We start from the raw sequence: 24190 nt of genomic DNA, 5'->3' as shown, positions 1-24190 counted from the left end.
AGCAGATTAAAAAATGTGGTACATATACACAATGAAATAGTATGCAGCCATAAAAAAGAACAAAATCATGAATTTCGCTGCAACCTGGATGGAGCTAGAGTCTATAATACTGAGTGACCTCTCTCAGAAACAAAGATCTGAGTATCACATGTTCTCACTCATATAGTGGACCTTGATCATCCAACGTAATACCATAAGAAAATGACTGACAGTGGTGGGAAACTATGGGGGGGGATGGGACTAATGGTAGTAAACATCTGTCTGGGGACGGGGAGACACCTGTTATCAACAAGGGGGTCTGAATGAAACATATTTGTATACCTAACCCTTAACTGTACCCCACAATATCAAAATAAAAAATATTGATTAAAAAAAAAGATTACAAATAATCAATTGGATGCAGTGGCTCATGCCTGTAATTCTAGCACTTTAGGAGGCCAAGGTAAGATTGCTTGAGCCCAGGAGTTCGAGACCAGCCTGGGCAATACAACATGACCTCGTCTCTACAAAAAAAATAAAAAATAAATTAGGGAGGCATGTGCCTGTAGTCTCAGCCTGGGAGGCTGAAGCAGAAAGATCGCCTGACCCTAAGAGGTTGAGGCTGTGGTAAGCCATGACTGTGCCACAGCACTTAAGTCTGGGCAACAGAGTAAGACCTCTAACTCAAAAAAAAAAAAATTATAAATAATAAAACTGTGTATTACCATGAAATTTATTCCAATTCCCTTCACAATGGGATTTTTTTATTTTATTTTTTTTACCCACAAATGCAAGCATTCTCCTCACCTCGGCCTCCCAAAGTGCTGGGATTACAGGCTTGAGCCACCACGCCAGGTCTCACAATAGAATTTTTGAAACTGCTCCCAACTTTCATGCTCCCTGAGAACCCTTATCCCTCTCTCTTGCCAACTATGTCCTTACTGTCTAAGGTTACCTAAGAACAACTCTGACTTCAAACAGAATAAGCAGAAATGAAGAAGATAAAGGAGAAAAGGAAAACGTGCTTCAAGTAATGCCAAATCATTGCTAATTACACAACCCATAACTCACCTGCAGGATAGGATGGAGCTCCCCCTGGCTGTGGAGTACCAGGATAGACTCCAGGGGCTGGATAACCTCCAGGTGCAGGATAGCCTCCAGCTCCTGGGTAGCCACTACTTGGCACTTGTGGGTAGGCACCTCCCCCCATTGGAGGAAAGCCACTAGGATAAGGATACTGACCAGGAGGGGGGAAAGATGACTCCTGACCTGCAGGCTGGAAAACAGAATACTTTTCAAACAAATGTGATCATAGAGAAATATGACTCACCTAAAAATAAGGAACAGAAAGAGATTACTTCTAAGATCTAGCTTGTTCTTTTACTTTTTTTTTTTTTGAGTCGGAGTCTCACTCCGTCACCCAGACTGGAGTACAGTGGCATGCTCATGGCCACCACAGTCTCAACCTGCTGGGTTCAGGCAATCCTTTTACCTCAGCCTTCCAAGTAGCTGGAACTACAGGTGCACACTACCACATCCAGCTAATTTTTTGATTTATTGTAGTGAAGAGGCCTCGCAAAGTTGCCCAGGCTGGCCTTGAATCCATGGGCTGAGGCAAACCTCTCACCTGGGCCTCCTTCTTTCACTTTTTAAAAGTTCCATTTAGATTAGATATTTGGGTGTCTAATAAAGTCCCATTTAGATTGGATATTTTGGTATTTAGCAGTATACTAGTTTGTCAAGACACTTGTTTGTCAGAATTCAGTTAAATTAAATTCTAGTTGGATCAGGCACGAGAGTGCTTCTCTATATGGAAGTGAGAATTGGGTTCTTCATAAAACTCAAGGCTTCAGGAACAACCAAGAAAGCTCATTAGTTCCTTCATTTTCCTAGCATCTAGAAATATGGGAAAGAGCCTCCTGTTTATCCTAAAGAGAGAAATTTGTGGCTTTCCCTTAACACACCAGGACCTGTTACATAATATTCAAAAACAAAAAACCAAGGGGACCCAAATCATTCATGGAATGTGACATTCTGGACCTCACAGGTCAGACCAGACAATGTCTAAGAGTGGCAGAGACTGTTGCATATTCACTAAAATCTTTCTCTCCAGGCTAGATTGACTACATTCCCCAGAACCCTTGCAGTTAGGTAGGACAACATAACTGAATATTAGTGAATAAGTACAAACAGAAGTGATATACACCACTTCCAGCCACCCAAATCCTCTATGTTCTCTCCATCTGCTAGCCATAAACAATGGAGGACTTTAAGGTGCTAGAGAATGGTAAGATCAATATGAAGAAGGAGTAAGAAACCTGAAAAACTGCATCAAACAAAGCCTGTTCCCACTCACCTCCTATTACACTACTGACTTCCAGAAGTCTGAAGTAAGCAAGAAATGTATTTTTATTGTGCTAAGCCATTGAGTTTTAGGATTGTATATCTTAGCAATTAGCCTACACTGACTGAAGCAGTTACTAGAGTACAGTTTAGACCAGAGACTTGGGAATATATTCATAATTCTCATCTCTCCTACAACAAACTCACAAGTTATATAATCGTTTTACATAAAGATACACATATTATCATTAACTTATAGAGGCCCTTTCTATTCTCCCAGGGTTAGACAGCAGCCCTACATACTTAAGAGTATAAAACTGAAACACATAATTCTTACTTATGCCTTAGCTCTGATTTTAATCCTCAGAATAGTACAGCCATCAACAAGGTGAACTTTAGTAGCACATTTATATGATGTACCCCAAACAGTAAAGGTCTCAGAACTACACATTCAGGGCCCTCAGATCTACTGCAATTTGTCATCTCTGAGTCAAGCCCTTTTTAATTATTTTAAACCTCCTAACACAAAGGTTAAAAACTGGTGACTTGTGGGACAGCAGTTAATAGTTAAAAAACTAACTCCTAAACCTAAAAAAATTGGGCAGCTTCACATAAAACCCAAGTTTCTGGCTTTACTTGAAGAACTGCGTTATCTAGCAACACTGGGTCTGTCTCCCTGCAGGGCCCATGGGGCTTGTGCTAAACAGCTGCCAGCTTTCCATGCACGAGGCAAATGCTCTCTAGTTCTCCCACAACACCTGCCTTAACTAACTTATTCTAGTCAGCAACTCTGGGCATTTGAGTTTATAACACCCGGTCTAGTATATCTGTAAGATTTGTCATGGACTAGTCCTATACGATACCTATTCCAAGGAAGTGAATTAATTATTTTAGTATTTTAAGTGGCAATACTTACAGGATATCCAGGGAAAGGTGGGTAGCCTGTGGGGGGATAGCCTGGGTATGACATTCTGTAACAATAAAAAAAATCCTATTTATTATAAGGGTTAAGGCCTTTGAAGATACAGGCGCGCGCACACACACACACACACACACACACACACACACACACAGAGTTTTATGCAAAATACTCCTCCTTTCAAGAGTTTAGCAGACATTAAAATGTGAAAATGTGAATACTAGGGTTGTAAGCAAAGTTTATAAAATACTTCTTTGTTTCACCATTTGCACCAATGGAGTTGGTACAGCATAGTAAAGGTTCCAATTTTATTGTTACAACATACAATTTTTCTTTAGGTCAATTTTTTTTACTGAAATTTATCTTATAAGTACACTTTATATTGCTTTCTTTCTTTTTTTTCTTTTTTTTTTTTGAGTTGGAGTCTCACTCTGTCGCCCAGACTGGAGTGTAGTGGCCACTCCCGGCCACCAAAGCCTCGATCTGCTGGGCTCCGGCGATTCTTCCACCTCAGCCTTCCAAGTAGCCGGAATTACAGACATGCACTACCACGCCTGGCTGATTTTTTGATTTATTGTAGAGATGAGGTCTCGCTGCCCAGGTGGGTCTCGAACCTGCGGTCTCAGGCAATCCACTCACCTCAGCCTCCCAAAGGCGCGGGATTACAGGCTGAGCCACCGAGCCCGGCTTATATTGCTTTCATAAATGGAAAACTTGCAGTTTTCTTGCCACAAACAGAAGGTAACATTAAAATAAATACATAACTATTAAAATTTTTAAAAATGATTTCTAGGTGTCACAGAAATGCTCTTTTATGGTGATATAACCACATTATGGTAAAATAGTATAATGGTTAAGAGTTAGCATTCTAGAATCGCACATACCAGATTAAACCCTGGCTTTCTGTTCTATAAACATTTGATTACAGAAAATTTCAAACTTATTCAAAAGTAAAGATAAACCTCATGAACCAATCACCCAGCTGTAATAATTACCAATTCTGCCGGGCTTGGTGGCTCAGCCTGTAATCACACGCTTTGGGAGGCTGAGGTGAGTGGATTGCTTGAGCCCATGGGTTCGAGACCCACCTGGGCAGTGAGACCTCATCTCTACGATAAATCAAAAAATCAGCCAGGCGTGGTAGTGCATGCCTGTAATTCCAGCTACTTGGAAGGCTGAGGCGGAAGGATCGCCGGAGCCCAGCAGGTCGAGGCTGCAGTGGCCATGAGCGTGCCACTGCACTCCAGCCAGGGTGACAAAGTGAGACTCCAACTCAAAAAAAAAAAAAAAAAAAAAAATTACCAATTCAGGTACAGATTAAGATGGTTGACAAGAAGCATCTAGAGTGTTATTCTCCCATGGAGTAAACCAAAATAGAGAGGGTTATTCAGCACTCAGGAACAGAACCAACAGCATGCCCCACTGATTAAGAGGCCCTCTTAAAGTAGCCCTCTACTACTAAAAATGTTGGATTGTTTAGGGTTACTTCCCTCCACATACCTGCATTCCTTAGAATCATAAGACTGTGCTGACCCTCCCTAAAACAGAACAAGTCACAGACCCCATGGTCTTAGTCACATAGTTAATGAAATACGTTGTTATATTAAGCATGTAACCATAACCAGTACATTTCTTTTTGTTTCATTGTACCCAAGGGCTAATGATGTATCACAACGAATAATGTTTCACTTTGTAGTAAGTTCTGTTAACATCTTTGCTTAGAGTTACTGATAAACTAGAATTACAGGTTCCCGTAATGGGTACTAAGAATATGCAGACAATGAATGTTATAACTGATGAAACTCAATTGAAACTGGAATCTTACAGAATGTTTTGTAAGTTACATAGTTTGATGTTTATCAGTAGCAAACGCCAATGCTTATGCTTGTAAATAGAGTGTAAAATCTGAGGAGCTGAGTTGGCCTTGGTATCTATACTGGCTTGTCTCCCTGAATTCCAAATTCAGAAATAAACTTCTTTCCTCCCATTTCCCTGCCTCTTGGGTTTCATTGGCAAGCAAGAGAGCAGTCGTGTGTTCCAGGGACCATATCACCATGACCCACCAAAGAAGTGATAATACCCACAGAATGCACAGAAGAGATCAGCCTAAGTTGGAACTAGCAGATCCAACTACATAACTGCACAGACCATGAGCTGCATCTAGATGCAGGAGGGGAGGTGAATGAGGGAAATTTGGGAGTTCTGTGCCTGCCATGGACTTGCAAGGCCCCCGGAGCCTCATGGAACTCCAGGAAAAAAAAGCCCTAGATGGCTCTAGACACCATTTCCTGGGAACTCAACCCTTGGCTGTGGCTGCTTTCTAATCAGCCTGGGAAAGAATGATCTCCAGGGGTAAATTCTGCTGCCAGAGAAAGTTCCTGGCTGGGGTAGGCTGTTGTGAGAACACCTAAGGCCAGTTGCACTTTGACATTCTGAATCCAGACTGCCTGAGAGGCTAAGGTGAAGGAGCTAGGTGGGACTCAGCGCCATAGCAACTTTTCACTCTCCATGAAAATTCTTTTGTGTAGCCTCTGCACAATACAGCAACCGTTATCCCAGTGCCCAGGACTCCTTGCCAATCCCCACTAGGGTAGCCAGCCAATTGTACATACAGTTGGGGAACTTGAGCATGTGCCCCTCAGCCCCCTCTAAAGCTTAAGACACAGCACCCCATGACCAAAGTTGGCTGGGTACTTCCCATGGAGCAAAATATGCCAGAAAGCCCACAGCTACCATTGCAAACTTTATGAGCAGAAACTCTACAAGTCAGGATGGATTGAGGCCCTATCTTTAATCTCCAAAACAGAATAACAGCCAAGGATTTTGTATATCACAAAATTAAGTTTCAGCCAGGCACAAGGGCGCACGTCTGTAGTCCCAGCACTTTGGGAGGCAGAGGTGAGAGGACCGTCTGAGCCCAGAGGTTCAAGACCAGCCTGGGCAACTTGGCAAGACATCGTTTCTACAACAAAAATTAAAAAGGCCAGGCTTGGTGGCTCAGCCTGTAATCCTGCGCCTTTGGGAGGCTGAGGTGAATGGATTGCCTGAGCCCGCGGATTCGAGACCCGCCTGGGCAGCGAGACCTCATCTCTACAATAAATCAAAAAATCAGCCGGGCATGGTAGCGCATGCCTGTAATTCTGGCTACTTGGAAGGCTGAGGCGGAAGGATCACCAGAGCCCAGCAGGTCAAGGCTGCGGTGGCCAGGAGTGGCCACTGTACTCCAGTCTGGGCGACAGAGTGAGACTCCAACTCAAAAAAAAAAAAATTAAAAAGTTAGCCGGGCGTGATGGTGCATGCCTGTAGTTCTAGCTACTTGGAAGGTTGAGGCGGAAGAATCACCTGAGCCCAGCAAGTCAAGGCTGTGGTAGCCATGAGTGTGCCACTGCACTCCAGCCTGGGTTATAGAGTGAGACTCCAACAAAAAAAAAAACTAAACTAAACTAAGTTGCATAAATGAAAGAAAAATAAAGTCTTTCTCAGACAAGCAAACGCTGGTGTTACAGAACACCAAAACAATAGAGGGAAAAAAAGAACCAGGTAACAACCAGCATAATGAATGGAATAGTACCTTATATATCATAATTAACCCTGAATGTAAGTGGTCTCAATGCCCCACTTAAAAGATACAGACTGGTAGATTTCATTTTTAAAAAACCCCACAATTCAAATATCTGTGGCCTTCAAGAGTCATATTTAACACACAAAGACTACTATAGACTCAAGGTAAAAGGGGTGGGAAAAAATATTCCATGCAAATGGAAACCCAAAATGAGCAGAAGTAGCCATTCTCATATCATATAAAACAAATTTTAAATTAACATCAGTAGAAAAAACCAAAGATGGCTACTATATAATGAGAAGGGGATCAATCCAATAAGAAGACATAACAATTTTAAATATACAAGGGTGCCAAAAAATGTACACACATTTTAAGAGATCTATGTATTACTTTTTGAAGTTGAATTGAATTGTGGTACAATGTGCAGTATGACATTTGCACAATGGTGCTTCTGCCATTTGCTTTGACTGTCCTACCTGTCGCATAGTGACACTAGCATTCATTTGATAAACACTATCTTTCAAGCAAACATCATACTTAAAATGTGAACACATTTTTGGGGTATCTTTTGTATATGCACCTAACACCAGAGCTCCCAGCTTTAAAAAATAAATTCTACTAGACCTAAGTAAGAAAAGAGATAGACAGTAATACATTATTAATGTGAGACTTCAACACTCCACTGACAGCAATGGACAGATTATCAAGGCAGAAAGTCAAAGACACACTGGAGCTAAGCTGGACTCTAGAGCAAATGGACCTGACATCTACAGAACATTCTACCCCAAAACTACAGAATAAGGCCTGGCGTGATATCTCACACTTGTAATCCCAGCACTTTGGGAAGCCAAGGCGGGCAGATTGCTTTAGCCCAGGAGTTCAAGATCAGCCTGGGCAACATAGGAAAACTTCATCTCTACAAAAAAATCAAAATATTAGCCAGGCATGAGGGTGCAGGCCTGTAGTCCCAGCTACTCGGGATACTGAGGTGGAAGGATCATCTGAGCCCAGGAAGTTGAGGCTGCCGTGAGCTATAATCATCATGATCATGCTACTGCACTTCAGCCTGGGTTAGAGTGAGACTCCAACTCAAAAAGTAAAAGACAAAAAAACTAAAGAATATATATTTTTGTCATCAGCACATAGAACATTCTCCAAGACAGACCATATGATAGGCCACAAATAAAGTCTCAATAAATTCAAAAAAATAGCCGGGCTCGGTGGCTCAGCCTGTAATCCTGCGCCTTGGGGAGGCTGAGGTGAGTGGATTGCCTGAGCCCACGTGTTCGAAACTCGCCTGGGCAGTGAGACCTTATCTCTACAATAAATCAAAAAATCAGCTGGGCGTGGTAGCACATGCCTGTAATTCCAGCTACTTGGAAGGCTGAGGCAGAAGGATCTCCGGAGCCCAGCAGGTCGAGGCTGTGGTGGCTGGGAGCGGCCACTGCACTCCAGTCTGGGCGACGGAGTGAGACTCCAACTCAAAAAAAAATAAAATAAAATAAAATAAAAAACAAAAATAAATAAAAATAAATTCAAAAAAATCAAAATCATATCAAGCAAATTCCCAGACCACAGCAGATTAAAACCAGAAATTAACTCCAAGAAGAACTCACAAAACCAAACAAAAACACAGAAGTTAAACAATCTGCTCCTGAAAGATTCTTGGGTCAACAATGAAATTAGGGTCGGGCTCAGTGGCTCACGCTTGTTGTCTCAGCACTTTGGGAGGTAGAGGCAAGAGGATTTGAGACCAGCCTGAGCAACATGGTGGATCTCGTCTACAATAAATCAAAAAATTAGCCAGGCATTGTGGTGCTCGCCTGTAGTTCCAGCTACTTGGAAGGCAAAGGCAGAAGGATCACCTGAGCCCAGGAAGTGGAGGTTGCAGTTGCCATGAGTATGCCACTGCACTCCAGCCTGGGCAACAGAGTGAGACTCCGACTCAAAAACAAAAACAATGAAATCAAGATGGAAATTTAAAAATTCTTTGAGCCAGGTGCAGTGGCTCACGCGTGTAATCCCAGCACTTTGGGAGGCTGAAGTAAGAGGACTGCTTGAGCCAGGAGCTTGAGACCAACCTGAGCAACATAGAGAGACCTTGTGTCTACAAAAAAATAAAAAATTTGTCAGATCTGTAGTCACATCTATTTGGGAGTCAGAGATGGAAGGACAACCTGAGCCTAGGAGATCGAGGCAGCAGTGAGCTGTAAATTTTTTTTTTTTTGAGTTGGAGTCTCAATCTTGTCACCCAGGCTGGAGTGCAGTGGCATGCTCACAGCCACAGCAGCATCGACCTGCTGGGCTTAGGCGATCCTTCCGTCTCAGTCTTCCAAGTAGCTGGAACAGATGCACGTCACCACGTCCGGCTAGTTTTTGTGACTTATTGTAGAGACGGAGTCTCACCAAGTTGCCCAGGCTGGTCTCGAACTCCCAGGCTCAGGCAATCCTCTCGCCTTGGCCTCCCAAAGTGCTGGGATTACAAGGTGAGCTACCGTGTCTGGCCTGTAAATTCTTTTTTTTAGTTGGAGTCTCACTCTGTCGTCCAGGTTGAAGTATAGGGCACACTCATGGCCACGGCAGCCTTGTCCTGCTGGGCTCAGCCTTCCAAGTAGCTGGAGCTACAGGTGCATGCCACCCCACTGGCTAATGTTATTGACTTATTGTAGAGACAAGGTCTTGCCAAGTTGCTCAGGCTGGTCTCAAATCTCTGAGCTCGGGCAATCTTCTTGCCTCTGCCTCCCATAATGCTGGGATTACAGGCATGAGTCACTGAATCCAGCTGAAAAAATAAAAATGAATTATTTAAAATGAATGACAACAATAAAACAAGTTGTTAAAGTCTCTGGGACACAAGCAAAGCCATGTCAAAGGAAAATTTATAGTGCTTAAGGCCTATGTTAATAAGCCTGAAAGATCACACATTGATGGTATGTCACACTTCAAGGAACTAGAAAAAGATGAACAAACCAAACCCAAAACTAGCAGTAAAAAATAAAAAAGGATCAAAGCAAAACTAAATGAAACTGAAACAAAAACAAGATACAAAGGATCAATGAAACAAAAAGTTGGTTCTTTGATAAGATAAACAAAACTGATAGACCACTAGCTAGCTAGAATAAGAAATGAAGATTCAAATTAACTCAATCAGAAATGAAAATGGACACATTACAACTGACACTATGGAAAGACAAAATATACAAGACGATCTAGAGAAAACTGATAAACTGCAAACAAACTAGACGATCTAGAGAAAACTGGTAAATTCTTGGAAACATAACCCCCAACCTTGAATCAGGAAGAAACAGAAACCCCTAACAGACCAGTAATGAGACTGAAACAGTAATTAAAAGTCTCTCAACAAAAAAGGTCTAGTACCTGATAGACTCACAGCTGAATTCTACCAGACTTTCAAAGAAGAAATGGTACCAATTTTACTAAAGCTATTCCATATGATTGAAGGAGGAAATTCTCCCTAACTCATTCTATGAAGCCAGTATCACCCTGACACCAAAGTCAGGAAAAGGTACAAGAAAACTACAAACCAATATCCTGATGAACATAGATGTGAAAATCCTCAACAAAATATTAGTAAGTCGAAATCAACAGCACATATAAATATAATCCACCACAATCGGGTGAGCTTTATCCTAGGAATGCAAGGGTAGTTCAAAATATGCAAGTCAATAAATATGATCCACCACATAAACAGAATTAAAAACAAATATCGTATGATCATTTCAATGGATGCAGAAAAAAATTTGATAAAATTCAGCGTTGCTTCATGATTAAAAAAACCCTCAGAAAAATAGAAATAGACTGGGCTTAGTGGCTCAGCCTGCAATCCCAGCACTTTGGGAGGCTGAGGCAAATGGATTGCCTGAGTCCACGGGTTCAAAATCAGCCCAGGCAACTTGGTGAGACCTCTTCTCCACAATAAATCAAAAATTAGCCGGGTGTGGTAGCACATGCCTGTAGTTCCAGCTACTTGAAAGGCTGAGGCGGAAGGACTGCTGGTCGACGTTGGGGTGGTTTGTGAGTGTGCCACGGCACTCCAGCCTGAGCAACAGAGTGAGACTCCAACTCAAAAAAAAAAAAAAGAAATATAGGGAACAGTTCTCAAAAGGCATACATGACAAACCCACAGCCAATGTTATCCTGAGTGGAGAAAAGTTGAATGCATTCCCCTCAGGACTGGAACAAGGCAAGAATAACCACTCTCACACTATTAGTCAACATAGTACTGGAAGTCCTAGTCAGAGCAATTAGGTAAGAGGAAGAAATAAAAGGTATCCACATTGGAAAAGAAGAAATCAAACTATCTCTGTATGCCAATGATATGATCTTATGCCTAGAGAATCCTAAAGACTCCTCCAAAAGATTCCTGGACATGACAAACGAATCCAATAAAGTTTTAGAATACAAAATCAACACACACAAATTAGTAGCACTGATATACACCAATAGAAACCAAGCTAAGAATCAAATCAAGAATTCAGTTCCAGTCAGGTGCAGTGTAATCCCAGCACTTTGGGAGGCAGAGTAAGAGGACTGCCTGAGCCTAGGCGTTCAAGACCAGCCGGGTCAACTTGGTGAGACCTCACCTCTACAATAAATTTAAAAATTAGCTGGGAGTGGTGGCGCGTGCCTATAGTTCCAGCTAGTTGGAAGGCTCAGGTGAAAGGATTATGTGAGCCCGGTAGGTCGAGGCTGTGGTAGCCGTGAGCCACTGCACTTCAGCCTGGGTGACAAGAGTAAAACTTCAACTCAAAAAAACCCCAAAAAACTAATTTACATTTACAATAGCAACTAAAACCCTAAAATACCTAGGAATATAGAATATATTTAACCAAGGAATAAAAGATCTCTACAAGGAGAACTACAACACAAAACATTGAAACACTGACGAGAGAAATTGTAGAGGACACAAATGGAAAAACATTCCATCCTCATGCATTGGAAAATTCAACATTGTTAAAATGACCATATTACCCAAAGAATTCTACAGATTCAACACAATTCTTATCAAACTACCAACATAATTTTTCATAGAATTAGAAAAAAAAATCCTAAAATTCATTTGAAACCAAAAAAAAAAAAAAAAAAACCAAAATAGGCAAAGCAATCCAAAGCAAAAAGAACAAAGTTAGAGACATCCCATTACCTGACTCCAAATTATACAAGATACAGTCCCCAAACAGCATGGTATTGGTTCAAGAGCAGACACACTGACCCAAGGAACAGAACAGAGAATCCAAAATAAACCCAAATACTTACAACCAACTGATCTTTTTTTTCTTTTTAGCAGGATTTATTAAGAGGACAGAAAATCTCCCAACAGTGGGAGGGAACCGGAGGGGGCTGCCCAACCAACTGATCTTTGACAAAGCAGACAAAAATGCACACTGGGGAAAGGGGTACCCTAATTTAACAAACGGTGCTGAGAAAAATGGATAGCTACACGCAGAAAAATAAAACTTGATCTGCAATTCACACCATACAAAAAATTAACTCAAGATGGATTAAAGACTTAAATGTCAGACCTGAAATCATAAAAATCCTAGAAGAAAACCTAGAATAAACTCTTCTGGACATTGGGAGGCAAATAACTTATGGCTAAAACCCCAAAAGCAAATGCAACAAAAACAAAAATAAGTAAATGGGACTTAATGAAACCAAAAAGCTTCTGCACAGCAAAAGAAATAATGAAGAGCCGGGCTGGGTGGTTCAACCTGTAATCCCGTGCTTTGGGAGGCTGAGGTGAGTGGATTGCCTGAGCCCACGGGTTCGAGACTCACCTGGGCAGCATGACGAGACCTCATCTCTACAATAAATAAAAAATTAGCTGGGCATGGTAGAGTGGGCCTGTAGTTCTGTCTACTTGGAAGGCTGAGGCGGAAGGATCACTGGAGGCTAGCAGATCAACACTGGGGTGCCATGAGCGTGCCACTGCCCTCCAGCCTGGGCAACCGAGTGACTCCAACTCAAAAAAAAAAAAAAAAAACTTAAGTAGATCTAAATGAGCCTCAAGCTCTAACCAGTTTGCAGGTTAAAGGACAAGTTATGTACCAAAAAAATCAGTCAGCTCCAGGATGTGGGACATTCCGCAGAACATATGAGCAGATTTTCCCAACTAATTAATGTCATAAAAAGAAGAGGCCGGGTACAGTGGCTCAAAACTATAATCCCAGCACTTTGGGAGGCCAAAGCAAAAGTATTGCCTGAGCCTGCGGATTTGAGTCTAGCCTAAGTAACATGGTGAGGCCTCATCTCTACAATAAAAACCAAAAAAATTAGCCAGGTGTGGTAGCACACACCTGTAGTTTTGCTACTTGGAAGGTTGAGGCGGAAGGACTGCTGGTGCCAGCAAGTCGACGCTTGACACTGCACTCCAGCCTGGATGATGGAGTGAGACTACAACTCAAAAAAAAAAAAAAGAAAAGAAAAGGAATAAAAGATTTAAGATTCATAATGAAAAAATGCAACTGTAAAAAGACATCTTTGAGATCTCCAGAGAAAACAAATATTGACAGCATATTAAATTATATTAAGGAAATACTCCTGCGGGTTCAAGACCCGCCTGGGCAACTTGGCAATACCTCATCTCTACAATAAATCAAAAAATTAGCCGGGCATGGTAGCATGCGCCTGTAGTTCCAGCTACTTGGAAGGCTGAGGCGGAAGGATTGCTGGAACTCAGCAGGTGGAGGCTACGGTGGCTGGGAGCAGCCACTGCACTCCAGTCTGGGTGATAGAGTGAGACTCCAACTCAGCTACGTGGAAGGCTGAAGTAGAAAGATCCCCTGAGCTCAGCAGGTCGAGGCTGCAGTGGCCATGAGCATGCTACTGCACTCTAGCCTGGGTGACATAGTGAGACTCAAACCCAATAAATAAATAAATTCTGGTGTGGATGTGGTGAAAAGACAATGCTTATGTACTGTTGGTGGGAGTGTAAATTAGTACAACTTCTATGGAAACTGGCAGGGAGATTCCTCAAAGAACTAAAAGCAGATCTACCACTTGATCCAGCAATCCCACTACTAAGGGTCTTCCCAAAGAAACGGAGGTCATTATACAAAAAAGACACCTGCACTCTCATATTCATTGCGCACAATTCACAATTGCAATGATGTGGAATCAGTCTAAATGCTCATCAGCTGATAATGGATGATAAAGTGTGATATATATATATATATATATAAATATATACATAAATACATACACACACACATCATGGAATACTATTCGGCCATAAAAAAGAACAAAATGCCTTTTGCAGCAACTTAGATAGAACTGGAGAACATCATCCTAAGTGAACTAACACAAGAACCAAACACCAACATGAACCAAACACCACATGTTCTCACTTATAAGTGGGAGCTAAACTAAGGATCTGCAAAGGCATAGAGAACGGTATAATGGACACTGGAGACTCAGAAGGAGGAAAGAGGGAGGGAGTGAAGGAATGAAAAATCACCTATCAGTTACAACATGCACAAGTGGGTGTGGTGAGTACACTTAAAGTCCAGATGTATTTGCCACTATATAATGCACCCAAAGTAGCCAAAAACTATTTGTACCCCCTAAAGTTATTTCAATAAAGAAAAAAAAGACCTGCTACACATAATGAAAATAATCACAATAATTACCAATTCATGGCCAATCATGTTTCTTCAATACTCTCACACTCTTCACCACTCCACTGGATTATTTTGAAGCAAATCTCAGACATCATATTAGTTTAAACTATATATACATTAGTATATATCTCTAAAAACAGGAATTTTTAAAAAAGCAACAGGGCTGTTTTAAAAAACATAACCAAGTCATTATTACATTTTTCACAATAGTTCCTTAGTATCTTTTTTTTTTTTCTTTTTTTGAGACAGGATTTCCCTCTGTCACCCAGGCCTGAGTACAGTAGTGTGACCACAGCTCACCATGGCCTTGAGTGATCCTCCTGCTTCAGCCTCCCTAGTAGCTGGGATTATAGTCACATGCTATCACACCTAGCTAATTTTTCTATGTTTTGTAGAGACAGAGCCTCATACTATTGCCCAGGCTGGTCTAGAACTCCTAGTCTCAAGTGATTCTCCTGTCTGGTCTCCCAAAGTGCTGGGATTACAGGCATGAGCCACTGCGCCTAGTCAGTTCCTTAATATCATCAATGTGTCAATGTTAAAATGTCCAATTTTCTTTTAAATATTTTCATTGTCTTGTTTATTTTGCATTTATTTAAAATTTATTTTATTTTCTTAAATAAATGATTTAAAATCTATCATATGAAATTTAAAATTCCTTATGATAGAAAATTTCAAACACTTAAAAGTAGAGAGAAAAACTACATAGTTGAACTAGATGGCATTACTGAAATTCAACTGTTTTGACCTACAAAAAATTTTCTTGTGGTTCAGTCTAATATAATGAATGGTCATGTTATCTTCATGTTCAGTTTCAACAACTAAGTCATAGTCAAGACTATTTCGTTTGTACCCCAACCACTACATTCCCAAGAGTAGCTTAAAGCAATTGGATACATATTTGGTTCATTTGTTTCATTTTGCTTTTGATTTTTAAGGATTATTTAAAATTTTTTTGATTTAGCTGAAATTCTTAGTTTCTAATGACATTAACATAATTTGCTTTATCCCACGGTATTTAAGCTGTATAATGGCCTCCCCAAAAGATACCCACATCTGGCTCCCAAGAACGACTACACTAACTTACCCTGGAAAAAAAGGTGATGTGATTAAATTAAGGATCTTGAGCCAAGGAAATTATGCTAGATTATTCAGGTAAACCCCAAATGCAATCACATATATCCTTAAAAGAGGATGACAGACAGATTTCTGAACATATACAGAAGAGTAAAAAGGCACTGTGGCCACAGTAATAGAGTGATATGCCCATAAGACCAAGAATGTTGGCAGTCATCAGAAACTGGAAGAGGCAAGGAAGAGAACCTTTAATGGGTGCACAAGTCCTGGCAATACCATAATTTCAGCTCAGTAATACTGATTTTGTACTTCTAGCTCCCATAAGAGAGAGTAAATTTCTGCTGTTTTAAGCCACCAAGCTTGTGGTGATTTGTTACAGCAGCCACAATAAATTAATACAAATACCCATATTGCCACTAACACCATGATTACTAAAAATGATTTAAAATCTTGCAACTTTTTTTGGCCCTAGGATATATCTCAATATGAATGTGTGGTCAAATTACTGTGTTTTAGTGACATTTAAAATAATTCCTGGCCAGGTGCAGTGGCCCAGCCTGTAATCCCAGCACTTTGAGAGGCCAAGGCAAAAGGACTGCCTGAGCCCAGGGGTTCAAAAACCAGTCTGGGCAACTTGGTGAGACCTTGTCTCTACAATAAATCACAAAACCTAGCCGGGCTGAGGTGGAAGAATGGCCTAAGCCCGGCAGGTTCAGGCTGCGGGGTTAGTGAGCGTGCTGCTACACTATAGCCTGGGTGACAGAGTGAGACTCCAACTAAAAAATATTAATAAATATTCCTGAGTAGCTATGCTATCAATTGGATACATATTTGGTTCATTTGTTTCATTTTGCTTTTGATTTTTAAGGATTATTTAGATTTTTTTTGATTTAGCTTTGTTTTATAATTATATAAAACATTTTCCTGGTTCCACAGTAAAGCCTATAAAATAAGCTATGTTCAAAATGTATTAGCTTCTCTCCCTGTCCCTTACCATCTCCTATATGTAACCATTATTTGTTCAAAAATATAAAAGGTAATATATGTATATATCTGTACTCCCATTTCTTTCTTAGATAAAACTTAGTGAACATACAACCTGGGTTTTATTTGGGGGGGGCTTTTTTTTTTTTTTTTTTTGAGTTGGCTTCTCACTCTGTCACCCAGGCTGGAGTGCAGGAGTGCACTGGCCTGCTGGGCTCGGGCAATCTTTCTGCCTCAGGTTTCCAAGCAGCTGGAACTACAGGCACACGCCACCATATGCGGCTAATTTTTTTGATTCATTGTAGAGATGAGGTCTCGCCAAGTTGTCCAGGCTGATCTCGAACCAGTGGGCTCAGGCAATCCACCTGCCTCGGCCTCTCAAAGTGCTGGGATTACAAACTGAGCCACTGAGACCAGCCACCCTGTTTCTTAACTTGTTTTTTTTCTCTTACTAATGGAGATCACTCACAGCAGCATGTAGATAGTTTTCATTACTTTTTAAAAACAACTGCATAGAGCGTCAATGTGTGGATGTATCAGTTTATATAATAGTATTTGTGCTGCTTCTTGTCTTTTTTCTATTACAAATAGTGCCACAATGAATAGCCTACAGCAGATAGATACCTCTCTGTATATTTTGCCAATATCATCTTTGGGATAGATTCCTAGAAATAGCATTGCTACAACAAAGGGTAAATGTGAATGTAATTTTGCGAGATATTGCCAAACTCCCCTACATAAAAGGTGCACCTGTTTGCATTTTCAGCAGCCTAGCCAACAGAATTTTCCATTTAGCATCCTGGATTTCTAGCTGTGTGAATCTAAGCAAGCTAACTGGTCTTTTTACCCTTTGTTTCTCCATCTATAAGAAAGGATATGAACAACCTACTTAGGGATGTTTTATAAAGATTAAGTGAAAGAATATATGTAAAACACTTAGCACAGTGCCTGGAATAAATTAATCCCCCAATAATGTTAACTGCCATGATCACAGAGAATTATGATAGATAATGCAAGAATATAAAAAATAATTCCCATGAAATTTGTCTTTTATAAATTCATTATTAACACTTTTAGCAGATTTACCTTCCCAATTTTATTTAAAACTAATTTTAAAATCAGTGTGCTTTCTCTGATTGATGTCAAAAAAAGTAAGGTAGAGTTAGTCTGGAATTAAAGAAGCATTCATGGCTGGGCACAGTGGCTCACACCTGTAATCCTAACACTTTGGGAGGCAGAGGCGAGAGGACTGCTTGAGCCCAGGCGTTCCAGACTATCCTAGGCAACACAGTGAGACCTCATCTATACAAAAATGAAAAATTTAACCAGGACTGGTGGCATACACCTGAAGTCCCAGCCACTTGGGAAGCTGAAATGGAAGGATCACCTGAGCTCAGAAGGTCATGGCTGTGGTGAGCCGTGATTGTGCCACTATACTCCAGCCTGAGGAACAGAGATGACTTTAAAAAAAAAAGAAAGACATCAATACACTGATTATCTATTCTGTGATAATAAATGTGATCAAGAGTTGATAATATTCTGATCGGCAAAGACAACACTGGAAACATCTTTTGGGAACTGCAGTCTGCACCAGTTTGAAAGTTATTTTCTTCAAATATGCTCATTTCCATTTGGAAAAAGCAAACAATAACCTGCACATTGGTGATGTGAAGAAATCATTATTTCTTTGGTTGTGAGAATGGTAATGTGATTTTCCTAACATATCCTGATCTTTTAGAGATACACACTGAATATGTACAGACAAAATGATATGATGCCTGAGACTTATTTCAAAATAATATGAAAGGGCTGTACAAGAATTTAGATAAAACAAAATCAGTCAAGAGTTGAGTACTGTTCATGGGTGATGAATACATGGGAACTCATTACATGCTTCTGTCCACATTTTTATGTTTAAATTTTTCTATTCAAAGATTTTTTTTTAAAAAAAAGACATCTCATGCAAAATAAATGGAACTAGTGTGGGTAAAAATAAACATATACACATATATGATGCCTTTTGCATTTGAAGAAAACACTATTAGCCTAAAACAAATAGAAAACAACAATAGAGAAAAAAACCTACCCTTCTTACCCTGATAAAACCTAAAATACTGTTAGTGACCAGATGCAATATACCTGGTAAATACATCTGTATAAAGTCAGAAATCATTTACTGGCATCTATCATATAGCATTACCACAATTGGAGAGTAAATGAATGATCAACAGTTTAAACTAGGTTTTAAAAGGTGCTGGACACAGATTGGCAAGAAATTAAAACAATGTTATGTGCAAGGCAAAAGGTGGACTGTAACTGTGAGATGGATGATCACAAAAAATAGACTGAGAAAAGAAGCAGATTAAGATAGAAGCCAGTTAGAAGGCCTTCAGTATTGATGTAGAATTAAATACTCATCATTTGCCATCAAGTCACTTTTAACATCCTTTATCTGTCAATAGTACCAACTACTTAAATTGCCTAATACTCCAGTGTAGCAAGTAACCCAATATTTTTCTATCCTTCCTTTGAAATGCCTCTCCTACTGTTACTGTCATTTCTATTCTCATGGCCATATCCTTAGACTAGGTTTCAACACTTGATGCCTATCTTACTAAAAATACATCTCCGTTGCTTATACTTCCTCACCCTTTCAATTTTCCTAATAATTGGATTAACATCATTTGAATTGTGATTAACATCACAAGTTAAACTTTCTTAAAATGCTGCTCTTTCAGCATATTACTCTTCGGTTCAAAAATCATCAACGGGCCGGGCTAGGTGATTCAGTCTGTAATCCGAGCACTTTGGGAGGCCGAGGGGAGTGGATTGCCTGAGCCCGCGGGTTTAAGACCAGCCCAGGTGACTTGGCGAGACCTTGTCTCTACAATAAAAAAAAATTAGTCGGTCGTGGTAGCACATGCCTATAGTTCTGGCTACTGGGAAGACTGAGGCAGAAGGATCACCAAAGCCCAGCAGGTCGATGCTGGGGTGGCTCTGAGCATGCCACTGCACTCCGGCCTGGGCAATGGAGTGAGATTCAAACTAAAAAAAAAAAAAAAAAAAAAAAAAATCAATGACTACTGCTGGAGTATGGAATGAAAATTAACTGGCCTGACATTCAGGTTTCCTTGGTATTGGCTCTAACTTTTTTATTCAATTTGGTTTTTACCAACACCTAACCCTCAATGTTAAATCTCTACCACTTAACCATTCACAGCATCCCTTTGCATAAGCCACTCTTATCATTAACTGACTTGGCCCTCAAGCCCAGGCTTGTTCATCCCTCCAGCTTATCTGGCTCAAATCTTCTCTCTTACTTCTTTGAACACGTAGTAGACAAAAAAAGTGTTTCTCAAACTTTAATAGGTATTTGAATACTTGCGAATCTTGTTAAAACACAGAGTCTGATTCAGTAGTTCCAGGATGGGGATTCTGCATTTCTAACAAAGCTTCCAGGTGACGCTGTGATTCATACTTTGGTACCAGATACTTTGGCATTTCTTGGACCTACCACCTAATTTTCTAAATTTTTAACTGTATATTTTGGCACTTTCTCCCAATACAGCTATAAATGATTCATATTTCTTTTATAACAAGATGCCAAACAAATCTGATTCAATTCAACATTTATAAAAGCCTATTATGTAATAAGTACTGTCCTAGGTGCTGATAGAAAGATGGGGGAAAAAGTATTCACAGTACAGGAAAATGAGTTATTATAATGTCCCTTATGACATAAACACAGGATAGAAGCTAAAACCTTGCTAAACTGAGAATAAATGGGCATATATATATTGAATCCAAGTTATAGGCCAATAAAAAAGATAATAAGAATTCCTGCATAATGAACATTTGTATACCTAACCCTGAATTGTATCCCATATCTTCAAAATAAAAAACTTTTTAAAAAGGGTAACCCTCAGCTGGGCTCGGTGACTCAGCCTGTAATCCCGCGCCTTTGGGAGGCTGAGGTAAGTGGATTACCTGAGCCCGCAGATTCGAGAACCGACTGTGCAGCGAGACATCATCTCTACAATAAATCAAAAATTAGCCCAACATGGTAGCACGCACCTGTAGTTCCAGCTACTTAGAAGGCTGAGGCGGAAGGATCACCGGAGCCCAGCAGCACTCCAGTCTGGGTGACCGAGTGAGACTCCAACTCAAAAAAAAACCCCAAAAAAACAAAAACAAACACTAAAAAAAAAAAAGATGACAAGAAAACTGATCCAGTCAGTCTAAAATAGTCATTTGGGATCCAGAAGGCTGGCTGTATAAACCGGGACAGGTTAAATTTTTTGCCGTTTCCTTTGCTAAGCCTGATTGGCACAAGGAGTAAAAGAGGGGAAAAAGTATTTACATAGTCAGATGGACCAAGGGCAAAAGAAAGAAAAAAAATGTAAATAATGTATTTAATTTAATTTCCTTTATTTACTTACTTAATTTTTAAAAAGTTTTTAGAGTCTCACTTTGGTGCCCAGGCTGGAGTACAGTGGCATGATCACAGCTCACTGTAGGATAGAATTCCTGGGTCCAAGCGATCCTCCAAACTCAGTCTCAGTCTACCAAGTAGCTAGGACTACAGGCATGTGCCATCATAATTGTCCAGGCTTGTCTCAAATTCCTGGCCTCAAGCAATCCTCCCGCCTCAGAGCAACTTAAGTTTCAAAGTCTCAAGAAATAATTTCTACATTACCTACCATACCTTCTACAATACCTAATCTACATTCTTTAGTTACTATATTAAATATTACCTTTAAGGGCCTAGAAGAGTTATGTCAACAGGACTGTCAAAACAGAACGAGGAACAGGAGCGGTGGCTCATGCCTGTAATTCCAGCACTTTGGGAGGTTGGGGCAGAATTACTTGAGCCCAGGAACTCGAGACCTGCCTGGGCAACAAAGTGAGACCTCATCTCTACAAAAAATTCAAAAAATTAGCTGGGCATGGTGGTGCATGCCTGCAGCCCCAGCTACTGGAGGGCTGAGGTGAACGGATTGCCTGAGCCCAGGAGGTTGAGGCTGTGGTGAACTGTGATCAAGCCACCGTACTCCTGGGTGACAGAGTGAGACTCCAACTCAAAAAAATAAATAAATAAACAAAATAAGGCAAGACTATCTGCATAGAAGAAAAATTAAAGCGGTTTTAAGAAAGTGAATGTCAGAATATTTTGAAGAATGAAATTACAGAAGGGACTAGAAGGCAATTCCATTTCCAGGAATGTACCTTATAGAAATACTTGCACAAGTACATAATTTTGTATGTACAAAGTTATTCATTACAGCATTATTTGTAATAGGAAAAGGCTAGGCCGGGCGTGGTAGCTCATGCCTATATAATACCAGCACTTTGGGAGGCTGAGGTGAGAAGACTGCCTGAGCCCACGGGTTTGAGACCAGTCTGGGCAACTTGTCAAGACCTCATCTGTACAATAAATTAAAAATTAGCCAGGTGTGGTGGCGCATGTCTGTAGTTCCAGCTACTCGGAAGGCTGAGGTGGAAGGATCACCTGAGCCCAGCAGATCGAGGCTGCGGTGGCCGTGAGCATGCCACTGCACTCCAGCCTGGGCGACAGAGTGAGACTCCAACTCAAAAAAAGAAAGAAAGAAAGAAAAGGTTAAAAACAATCTAATCCTCCATCAATAAGGGACAAGTGAAACTGATTACAGATATCTATACTATACAATGTCTATTAAAATTTAGGCTGCTTTTTGTCTTTTTACTCATATATGAAACCATCTCCAACACATTAAGTGAAAAAAAAAAAAAAGCAGGGTGGAAAACTGCAGTTTGCAAACATACGTGTAAAAAAATACACTTATTTTCTTGTGTTTGTATAGAACATCCCTGAAAGGATAATCAAAGTAGAAAACCGTGGCTGCCTCCCAGGAGGAGAGCAGGAGCACCATGAGTAAACTTACTTTTTCAGCATACCTTTACCCTTTCAGAATGGTGCATGTATCATCTATTCAAAAGGGAGATTTTTAAAGCTTTTGTAAAAAGCTAAACAAATGCCAGACTGCAAACTTACTCAACTGCACTCAAGTGAATAAAGAGACTCTACTGGTAAACCAGAACTCCTATTTTCTTTTTAAGTGGTTGTCAGCAAACTTTTAAAAGGAGAAAATCTTTCTTGGTTCTCCAAACCATCTCCACCCAGTGAGTCAGCTAGTAAAAGGGGTAGGTCTACTATGGGTGTCTCCTAGATGGCATCAAGCCCAGGAACACAAGAGGCAGCTGTTGCAAATTTGGGGGGGGGTGGAGTGGGGAACAAGAAACAGGAAGGGTGAGTAAGATGTGCAACAGCAGATACAATTTTCCAAAACCGGCCTGCAGAATTGGAAGGGCCATTTAAATCGGTCAGCAACTTGGAGGCAGAACGCGGAGGCATGGCTAGTCCTCTGGCTGGACAGGTAGGCAGCGAGGACCGAAAGGTGGCTTGAGTTTGCAGTGGCCAGAATTCTCGCTTCTACCTGCCTATCTAGTTCTTGAAACTCCTTCCTTGTCTGACAGGTAACGCGTTACACTCATTTTCTACTTCGGACACCAGCAGATTAGTCCCCTGCCCGCTAGCAAAAATTGGGGTGTTTAAAGGCAGCTGGGGGACAGGGGGTCTTCTCATTTCTGTCACTTTATGGTGGGCATCAGCCATCTCTCCCGGCCCCTTGGTTTCCTTGGGAAGAGTTCGCACTGAGTGGGCTAACATCAGCACACGTCGGCTGGCGGTCAGGGAACGGGACTACAATCTGGAGGGCTGTTCTAGATAGTTCCCAAGGGCCGTAAACCTCAGCCAGTGGACAGCCCTGATCAGGCTCAGTCATTCCGTGCCAGCGTTCGCCAAGCACAGTACACGTTTCCCAAGTTTCCCTAAATTTGCTGTGTCACCGGAAAGTATTGTCACCAGGCAGGCTTGGCACTGGGCGTCGCTCGCCGGGTTCCCCTACGCGGCCTTCCCGGAGGCGGCTTCCGCGGGGCCGCCCTCGGGCCCCCGCACCTCCACCTGTGGCCCACCTGCCGGGCGGCGGGGCGGCATGGGCCCCTCGGGTTTCCGTATCGCCAGGCGGTACCGAGGACCGACCGACAGGACTCCCTCGCCTTCCCACACGCCCGTCCGGCCGCCTGCCTCAACCGCCCCATCCCCACCCGCCCCACCCGGCAGGCAGCCCGGGATTCGAACCGCGCACGCCCAGCCGCCGCCACCGGGAGGAAGGCCCACGCGGCCCTTCCGCCGCGCCGGGCGTGGGGTAGACGCAGGGCCCCACCAGCCCCAGGACGGCGGGCCCCACAGCAGGCGGGGATGGGGGGCCGGGACGGACGAGGAAGCGGGTCGAGGAGGGGGCGCCGTTCCTCACCTGACCCGGGAGCCGCGTCACAGCCCAACCCAGCGGCCGCAAGATGGAGCCGGGGGCGGGCCCGCGGAGGGCGGGACGCTGCGCTCGAGCCCGTTAAGAGCGCGGCGCCGGGAACGCCCCCCGAGCCACAGCTCGCGGTGCCGGGAGGGGCTCTCCCTGCGTCCCGCTCCCCCCCCCCCGCCCGCCGGGCTCCACCTGCCCTCCGAGGGGCCCAGCCTTTTTTAGCACATTTCTCGGTCTCGAGAACTCTGCTACAATCCCTTCCGGGCTGACTCAAGTCGTTTAGGAAGTTGCTGCCGTCCTGGGGGAATCCCGGGGCCCCTCCAGGGGTGGG

At 41.9% G+C, this 24190-nt stretch overlaps 1 protein-coding gene across 7 annotated transcripts in view; it reads right to left on the bottom strand.

Moving 5' to 3' along the window:
* The window catches only part of ANXA7 (annexin A7), a 42262-nt gene extending 18332 nt beyond the window's left edge, over positions 1 to 23930 (bottom strand). For 2 of the 7 annotated variants that reach the window (XM_021715663.1, XM_021715666.1), the window contains exons 1-2: positions 23857 to 23922; positions 1051 to 1255 (exon numbers count right to left, since the gene is read on the bottom strand). In XM_021715663.1, the coding sequence (XP_021571338.1) occupies positions 1051 to 1189 (139 nt within the window). In that variant the 5' untranslated portion in view covers positions 1190 to 1255; positions 23857 to 23922. Of the gene's footprint in view, positions 1 to 1050; positions 1256 to 3238; positions 3294 to 22013; positions 22021 to 23856 lie in introns of those variants that run through there. The other 5 variants (XM_008064279.2, XM_008064280.2, XM_021715662.1 and 2 more) reach the window with 5 other exon arrangements.
* Between the last annotated feature and the right edge of the window lie 260 nt (positions 23931 to 24190).

Source organism: Carlito syrichta, unplaced genomic scaffold (genome assembly GCF_000164805.1).
Source record: "Carlito syrichta isolate Samal-C Ts95f unplaced genomic scaffold, Tarsius_syrichta-2.0.1 Scaffold307258, whole genome shotgun sequence".
In the NCBI taxonomy this organism is placed as follows: domain Eukaryota; kingdom Metazoa; phylum Chordata; class Mammalia; order Primates; family Tarsiidae; genus Carlito; species Carlito syrichta.
Note: the sequence above shows the minus strand (reverse complement) of the source record. Positions and strands in the feature narration are given on the sequence as shown.